Source organism: Ciona intestinalis, unplaced genomic scaffold (genome assembly GCF_000224145.3).
Source record: "Ciona intestinalis unplaced genomic scaffold, KH HT000167.1, whole genome shotgun sequence".
NCBI lineage: Eukaryota > Metazoa > Chordata > Ascidiacea > Phlebobranchia > Cionidae > Ciona > Ciona intestinalis.
Window position 1 is genome coordinate 37,323 of NW_004190489.1, and position 9,380 is coordinate 46,702.

A 9,380-nucleotide genomic window follows, 5' to 3' on the forward strand; every position below is an offset into this window, starting at 1 on the left:
GAATTTACAATGATTGCTTGCTCAGATTTTTTAACATCAGAGACTAACTGCCACATTGATATCTTCCTTCTCCATTCTACATAACAATCATTTTCAACAAATTTTGGTGGAGATCTTCTTGAAAGTGCCATTATTAACTTAATAAATAGAGTACCTAAAAGTTGCAACCATCCTCTGCTACCATGAAAGTCTCAAGGTCACTCAGTTCAAAAGGATGTTGACACCAGTAGCACATAATTGTAATGAATCCAAAAACCCCACAAAGCTTAGGTTATATACTCATAAAATAAAACATGAAAAACATATATACAAAAAACAATGGGGACAAAGTTAAGGAGTTTAAAGGGGACACAAACATACAACTTAAAGGGGACAACATATATACAGCTTTTTATAGGGGACAACAAAATGGTTTTAGAAGTAATGAGAGATTAACAAATAACATAAGTCTTATGCTTCAAATACAAGGTCCATAAAAGCAAACCAAAGTACAAAGTATTATAAAGATCGTTGAGATTTAATCGTTATACACAAAAACAATAAGCATTTAATGCAACAATATTTTGTCTCATTAGTAGCCAATAACATGAGTCAAATAACGAGAGTAATTTATTTTGTTAATATATTACTCTGCTTGTTAAATATAATGTAAAACAAAGTGAACAACATAGAGAAATGTCAAATCAATATAAAGCAGATTGACTCTGACCTGCTTTGTTTTGAATGTAAATTTGGTTTTTTTGGAGGCAGTGGTGGGGGGTGTGCTCTAGTTGTTTCATCAGATTTTTTGTTGTTTGTCGAATACTACAAAATAATCTCATTAATTACTTCGGCTGAATATATATGATAAATATCATTTATCACAACGTCTTTTCACAAGCCATATGTGGTGGATACATAAGTGATTGTTTTAGGGATGGGCTGAGATCTAAACTATTCGGATTCGGCGAATCCGAATATCTACGGTCCAATATTCGATCGAATCCGAATATTCGATGACGTCATTTAACCTAGTTCAATGTGGTGAAACAAATGAAATTATTTAACCGCTGCATATCCATTTTGTTTCTATTGGTAACGTTCTATCGTAGCGTTATCTGCGCGCCGAGAAATTAATTAAAAACCTGTCAATCAACGCCGGCCGAGTGCCGATAAAGGGCGACGCACCGCTATTAGTCACATGACATCAAAATTTAATCTAGATTTTTTACACTTTCATATATAATCCAAAATTACGAAGTTGGCAGATTAAAACGTTGTATTAACGAGTAGATGTCTAGTCAAGAATACGGTCGAATTTAATTCACATTTCGTTCTTTGATACTATAACTGTAGCCAGGCATGTAAAATGTGCAAACCGTGATAGTTTTGTTTTTATAATTTCTAAAATCGGAAATGGAGCACGAGCGCTAATGACGTCATTAAGGAGAAAAGACGCATGGGGACACGTTAGGTGTTAGTCGGAAGGCGCCGCTAATCAAAATTGCACAAACACGTGGTTTCCGATCAAACGAACACGTGGTTCACGATCAAAGAGGCCGCACAAGACACGAGTTTCGTGAATTGCAGTGTTGCAGAATGTTGAATTCATGTAAACATTTTTTTTAACAAAATGTATTTATAATTATTACGGGACATTTTGTAATGTTAAAGTTAGATAGTTTTACATTTTTTCGCTTTTAATTACGAAATTATGCGCGGAAACACTGTCCACTCCGGTTATTCGCAAGCGCTGCGATTCCTTACTTTCCTAGAGTTAATTCCTAACGAACGAACTGGGTTAGGTTATAATATAAATGGCAATAACCGCATAATAGTAGGTTGTAAAACACACTGTATCTAGGCGTCCAGGTATTTTCTGTTTTAACGCAATCAATAGCGTGTGCGTGGCAATTTGGGCGAAATAGAAAGTATTCGGATTCGACCAAGCATATTCGGATTCGATCGAATACCTAAAAATGCGTCGAATAACGCCGAATATTCGGATTCGGATTCGATTCGGCCCATCCCTAGATTGTTTACATACTGTATTTTAAACAAGCTATTAGTGACAAGGTTGAAGTAATTAGTAATTACGTCAAGTTGCTTGCCCGAGGATGCCAGAACTAGAAACAGTACAAAATTGTGAGGCATTACAAAAAATTGTTTACACATTATTACAAGGTTGTCACACTTAACTTGATACTTATGAAACATAAAGAACCATAATGAGGAGCATTATGTGAAGGGGTAAAAAAACTGTTATAATTTTTCTGTTTTTTGTTTTTTTATCCCCACCAATCTTAACTTGTCATTGAATTAAACTTAAAGATATTAATGTATATTGTTTTAATTAATAATTTAATTTGTTTTTAGGGTAAACAAGATGTCAAAAACTGATATTTTACAGTTTGGCATGTGTTGTCTGGTGATGTACTTCATGTTACAAGTTCAGAATGTTAAGTTACATGAATTTCATTTAGTTTTAATAACCCACTAGACTATATACACATATTTTATATATAGTTATATATGCATGACACAGAAACGTATATTCTAACAATCTGAAAACATTTCACCAGTCTAGAAACTACAAACAGTCAAAGTTGAGTGGCATTGTTGATATGGAAAATCCCATGCATTGACGCACAGCAAAATTTTTGTTTGGTTTAAATTTATACAATTTTTTCAAGTGCTGTTTTGTGTTTTGAAACTTGGTTGATATTTTTTGATAACATTTGAGCATCCTCTATCCATATACAAATATTTTCTTGGTATACCTCAACTGCTGTGCTATGCAACCAGAATTACTGCAGCATATTTCAATTACATAAAACATTGGCATTGAATAACACTCACATGAACAACTACTTACTTTAGATGGTTTTGGAGGTTGGGGTTTATATTTACTTTGACCATCAGTTGACTTTTCTGACACTGCTACAGTGATTGTGTTTTCGTTTCTGTTATTCTTATAAACAGGAGGAAACGATTGCTGCATTGCTGATGTCTTATCTCTGAAAAAATCACAGCATTAAAAGATCGACTGAATCTTTTCACACAATGAGAAAATTTATACGATTAGCCTATTGTATATTTCTATTGTTTCGTTTTTTAAAAAAATGTTGAAACTAGTTAAGTTACTTTTGTTTTAAATTATCTGCAGTGAAAGGTCGTTGAAATCTTTGTCTTGCAACTTGAAAAGAGGTTGCCTTGTAAGTTGAAACCGTTGATGGCTTTTTAGGAAAGCAGAAAGACTTTGGTTCATTGGGTGAATCCAATGCAAAGTTAGCTGCGCCCCCTGAGGTGGGGGAAGATATCATTGAAGTTGATGATAATGGTAAACTTAGATTTGAAGATCGCAATTTTGGTTTCATAATAACACTTGGTTGTGATGTTGTGGTCACATCATCTGCTTTATGAATAAATTTAAGTGAAGATTTCTTATTCTCCACATCACTGTTTGTGTGATCCACACAGAGAGATCCATCAACCCCATTCACATCAAAGCATTTCTTGATCTTGTCAGACTTGTAGATGACAGGTTTGTTACCATGAACTTGTTTCAACCTTAAATGAGCTTCACTACCAGTTGGAACAATTGTCACAACGCCCATTCTGTTTCCATCAATTGAGTCATGACTTGGAATGCTTTGCTTTAATTCATCAACCTGTGATTTTAGCGTTGCAATTTCAGATTTTAAATCTTTCTCATTTGCTTTGTAGATCATAACCAAGTGTTCTAAGCCTTTATTCGCATCAGCCATCTGAAAAACACATGACATTCAGTTAAATTAAGCATTGCAAAACATCTGAACAACACAATAAATAATATACCTCATTTAATTTTGCTTGTAGATTATTTAAGGTTGAATCAGTTTCTGCTTCATTACCACAAGCTTTCTCTTCCAACAACAATGATAGAATCTAAAAGAACAAAACCTTAATACATACTGTGTATTACAACTAAAACGGAGTACTACAAGACTAACAACAAAGACAAAACAAACCATTCTATATTTTTTTCGTTCACTTGATATTATCTGAAGCAACTTCTTATATTCATTTGCCACGTGTTTCACTTTTTTTTGTTCCAAAAAAGCAAGTGTTCTTAGCTTTATTTGTTCTTTTCGCAAGTTTTCTGTATCGTTAGCTTGTACATGCAATCTTTTTGTTCGTAATAATTCTTCATTTACCTAAATGAATGAATGAATGAATGAATAAATATTTGCCATTTATCCTTATGTGGTGACAACTTATTTTTATAATCAACGTTCAAATCAGCAAATAGCAATTGACATTGCGACAGAAAAATACTATAACAAACAAATAATTATAAAACATTTCTACGAATTACTATATTATGGTGTTTCACCCTGTTAGACAAGAATCTTATATATTGCGAATCTTGTGTCATTAATATCATACTAATTCATGTAACAATCATTGTTTAAAATCAGTGGTACTTAAGACACACACACAGTCAGAACATTTAAAATTACGATTCATTTTACACATTTTAGGAACATTGTTGCTAACCATATTCTAATGTTAAATGAATATTCATGTAGGAAAACTGGGGATGTGTCGAGCCGAACGCCGAGCCTGTACGCTATTGCTATAATGTTGCACCCGAGAACGGAAAATATTTTTAAAAGGAAAAGATGAAACAACTAAAGTAGAATAAAACTAGTCAGCATGACTTTTTTGGAAACATTTTTCCTTTGTTGTGAATTTGGTCTCTAGAAAGCAATGAATCCCATCGTCAGTGAAGTATGGGTGATCAGTAAAAAAAAAGTAAAAAAATTAAAACTTTTGTGTTTTTTTCTTCATTGGCAATGCTTTTCAAATAGACAGAACATATTCTCGTACGCCTTTCTCCTTAATAGCCTCATTTGTGCTCGGCTCAGCGTTCGTGCAAAGCTTTATGTTAAAACTTGACGCCTGGCTTAATGTATTACAACTTCGGAACATCCCAAGTGGTTACATTACATGGAAAATTCTAAGCAACATTTAGTGTGAACTTTAAGTGTGAATTTTAATGTTTAACAAACTGTTAACTGAATGTCAGTACTGCAGTTAACAGTTGCTAAAATAACAACAAATTTGATATAGGTAAAAAAATGCAATGAACATTCTCACGACTAATTCAACCCCGGTAATAAAAACAGTAATATCCACCCCATACAGAAGCTTCAAGGCTGCAAAACCTTGTGTATGTATAATGACTTTTTTACATTTTGTATGGTTAGCAATTAAGACGTTGGGTTAGGGCAATAAGCATTAAGTGCCTAAGGAAACATATGCCGACAGACCAAAGCAGTAGCTGGTAGCCTTGAGTTACAAGATAAGTATTTAAACAGCTACAATATGTATATGGTACAGTGAGTGGGTTCTACAGTCTGTAATATACAAAAAATTAATGAAAATCTTACCAGTTGGTAATACATCTCACCCAATGCAACATGCTGTTGAAGTTTGTTTTGTTGATTCTTAAACTGCTGAATTAATTTTTCCAGCAATGGCAAAGGCTGCATTGTCTGTATATTTAGAATATAAAAATTAAAAAAGCTTTAAAATCCTATCTGCAATTTTCAGTAGAATTAACCTTGGTATTTAGCATAGGGATCCGAGTGAAATTGGTATCAGTTGTAACATTACCATTCATAGCTTCATTATCCCTTATCAGGGCAAGGAAGGGATCACGTATTTTGTGTTGAAAGTAACGAGCATTTGCATGTCCAACATTTAACTGTGCCTGAAAAATACATCAAAATATATAATGATTGTATCATTGTATATTGGTGAGGTTGTGTAATGTGGCATGCCATGGGACTTAAGATTTAGGCCAAAGTTGACCCATAATCTTGACACCCAACATGCTTTAAGTGCGCTGAGGACATGGGGGACTAGGTAAAAAAACAAACAACATAGGCCTGGTGTAAATTTGCCGCTGCTTTAAGACATAAGGGAAAACAAGGTTAAGAGTCTTGGTCAAGGTACGTGATACACTGTTATGGCATCATAAAACCTTAACATAAAGATATAAAGTCTGGAGAAACCTAACTATTTTATTGTTTTATTAGAACTGAACTGAATAAGGTCGACTAGCATAATGGTGAATCTAATACTACATTTACAAAAACGTGCATAAACTTAACTATCATGTAATAGGGATGTAACATGTATCAAAGTCATAAAAGTTTAGTTACGCCAAGCAAATGATGTCATCATCCAGAAGCGATTTGATAAAACGTTTCTGTTTAGTTTAAGGTTAAAGGGGCATACAAAGGAAAATCAAAATTTGTGTACTGATAGAAATCAGGGGGGGGCTGTTTTGCTGTCATGACAACAACCCCCTTTTCATGACAACAACCTCGTTTTGCGTATTAAATCGTAGTTAGCGCGTGAAAGCCACTATTAACGCTACAATGCGATGCACACTATTGACACTAATACCGAATGTAAACTGTAATTTTTTAGGATATCCTAGAATGCCTAATTATTCTGCAATGTGCATCCCTACCTATGGAACATATTTAAGTTGTTTATTACCGCCTACATTGTTTAGAAACTTTAGAGTAGAATAATATCGTCTGTTTAGCCCGTTGGTTGTTCTTCATTTTCTAAGTAGCTAACATTAAATGTGTTGCTTTGCCTTTGTACGACGACGCGCGAAAAGGCTAAACTATGACGCACGTGGACGTTAAACTACGACGCACGTGGACGTTAAACTACGACGCACATGGACAACGATTTATATATCGGTCAATCTTGCAAATACGCACGGGGAAAGGATCAACGCGTAACACTGACGTCCAGCGTTGAGCAAGCGTAAAATAACGTCAATGAAACGCCGAAGTGTTATGACGTCATGATTGTGTTACGTCATAATAGGCTCCGCCTCTGCACTACATTTCAAAACTCGGCGCCTATGCTTATGAACGTCCCATTTTTACACTCTGCGTCGGCATAGAAAACAAAGAAAGATACATGCGGTAGCATACATTCCACACCTAACAAGCGAAGCAATCGTTGTGAATTTATTTTCGCCGTGTGAATTTATTCTCGCTAACCGTCGCGACAGACATTTAGTCGCGTAAGATTGAACATCTGCAGTAGATTTTGGCGACAATGGGGACCATAGCTCGCCCTGAATCTCGGTTCGCGACGGCAACGTCGCTGGCCGAGCTAGAAAAAGAACGGCTTAATCGCAGCTCTGTATATAATTATATATATTAATATATATAAACTAATTTCTGGTATAAGCTATATATTTATAAGAAAAAGGCATTTATTATACCAACTCCAAATAAAATTTGATTTTTCTTCAGCAAATTAGAAAGTAGAAACGGTCAGAATCAGTACCTTTTTTCTTATGCGCAATTCCACGCATTGTCGAAAAAGCCGTTTTATTTTACTGCAAATGCATGAACTATCAAGTATACAGATAAGACTACTATCAAGTATACAGATAAGACTAAATGCGAAAATCAAAAATTGAGATTATAACAGTCACCACTAAAAACAACTGGGTTTTATACGACAAAAAAGGATCTATGTGCCCATGACAAAAACCAATAGTCAACTTTATGACAGAATATAAAAATAGCAGAATTGCAACAAGTATAAAAGGTGAATGTATACATACATACCTGTAACGTTGTGATGTAAATGTCTCTTGCTTCCAATTCACCTTCTAGGATGCTGAGTAAACGAAGCAGTTCACCTTTGCTTAGTTTTGTCATATTAAAACTTTTCTTTCCCTAAGAATACAGTAGTAATTTAGCTATTTTTACAGTCATTGGCATGAAGAAAATGTTTAACTAATAGTTGAATTTTTCAAATCGACGAATATCATTTTAATGTGTGCAAATCAACTCGTAAATTTTTATTTACCACTTTACTTGCTCGCAATGACAACATTAACCTTTGCTTGGTGCAATGAAGTCACAATAAGCTTTACTCATGCAAGCTGAATGTTTGTTATGAAATAGTGGGATTCACACTTCGGATGTACCAAGTCGAAAATTCAGGAGTTTTCGGCTTTTAATTTAAAATCAGATACAAAAACATTCGGCGCTTGTGTAATTCGACACCGGCTATAAATCAATATAGGCAAATTCGCTAACATTGCGATTCGTTACTTGCGAGAGAGCAAATTCACAACGAACAAAAAATAATTAAAAAGAAAGCTACACTGACAAGTCTTATTATCTTGTTAGCTTCATTTTTTCAATATTTTTTACTCTCGCTTGCAAGTTGCAACATTATAGCAATAGCATGAAGCTCAACACTCTGCCCAGTTTTTAGCAGAGCTTCGAACGTTAAAGAAGGAGACGATCGGGCACGAGATTTTAAGTTCGGGCTCGGCTCGGCACATCTCTAAAGGAAACCCTAATTCGGTATGCATTTATTAACATACTTAAGGCTCTACATTACCTTGTTTTAGGTGCTTGTCCAAAGGACGAGTTAATGCATTAGTTTACTTTTACTTGTCCCAATGAAAAGAACAATTTCTTCAAACGTGGCATATTTTATAACATCCATTAGAATAGCTATGTTCAAACCTCAACGTATGCTATATATCTTAAAAGCAGTGGCTAGCAAACTCCGTTTTATTTTGTAGGTGAAATGAAACCTATTTAACCCTAGCGCAACCATAAACGTAAAGAGTACATATCTTTGCCCTTGGCATTAGCCGGATTTTACTACCCGCAAAAGTTAAGATTTAAAAAAAAAATTTCTCTCGCCTAAAACAATCCCTTTTACACTTTGATTGCCGAACCTTAGGAATGTTAGGATAATTGTTACGAAATAACACAGGTTTACTCGTAGAAAGAAGAGGAGGGGGGAGAGTGTAACACTATGATTTAGCCAGTGCATTTTTTACATGTGGAGTCGTAAAGAGTTTTGTGAAAAAAAACAAAAAAAAAGTAAAAATTATTTATATATATATATATATATATATATTTAGTAAAGTATGGTAATAAAAAACAATGTGGTACTTGGGGTAAAAAAGGACAATCCTCCTAAGCCAACTAAAAAATCATTTTTTTATCGCAAACAGCTTTTGTGGGTAAAAAGGTCATTTATTTGGCTTATATTTCAACCTAACTGTCATTGCAGGATTGTAAAAATACCCCTTTTTCAGTGATAATGTCACCGTCCGGATCGTCGAAAACGTCTGTATAAATTCTATTTATATTAAAATAAACTCTCTTATGTTCGGATCTCTTATGTTTTCTTTTTTCCGACAATATACTCTTTGGTTTCTTAGTTCAGTATTTATTGACGACATAAACGAGCGCTCTATTTTAATCGTATTGTTTATCCGGCGAGAACACCGCGAATAGCTAAAATGATGGAACGGTTTGTGCAAATATTTAAAAAAATGCTTT

The 9,380-nt window shown here is 34.4% G+C and overlaps 1 protein-coding gene across 1 annotated transcript in view; it reads right to left on the reverse strand.

Moving 5' to 3' along the window:
* Positions 1-7,745, reverse strand: part of LOC100175659 (cortactin-binding protein 2) — a gene marked incomplete at its 5' end in the record, with an annotated part of 10,981 nt that extends 3,236 nt beyond the window's left edge. The window contains 8 exon segments of the mRNA XM_002119290.5: positions 710-804; positions 2,855-2,996; positions 3,124-3,746; positions 3,817-3,906; positions 3,990-4,175; positions 5,415-5,519; positions 5,588-5,737; positions 7,635-7,745. Of these exon segments, the coding sequence (XP_002119326.3) occupies positions 710-804; positions 2,855-2,996; positions 3,124-3,746; positions 3,817-3,906; positions 3,990-4,175; positions 5,415-5,519; positions 5,588-5,737; positions 7,635-7,745 (1,502 nt within the window).
* Positions 7,746-9,380: the final 1,635 nt, after the last annotated feature.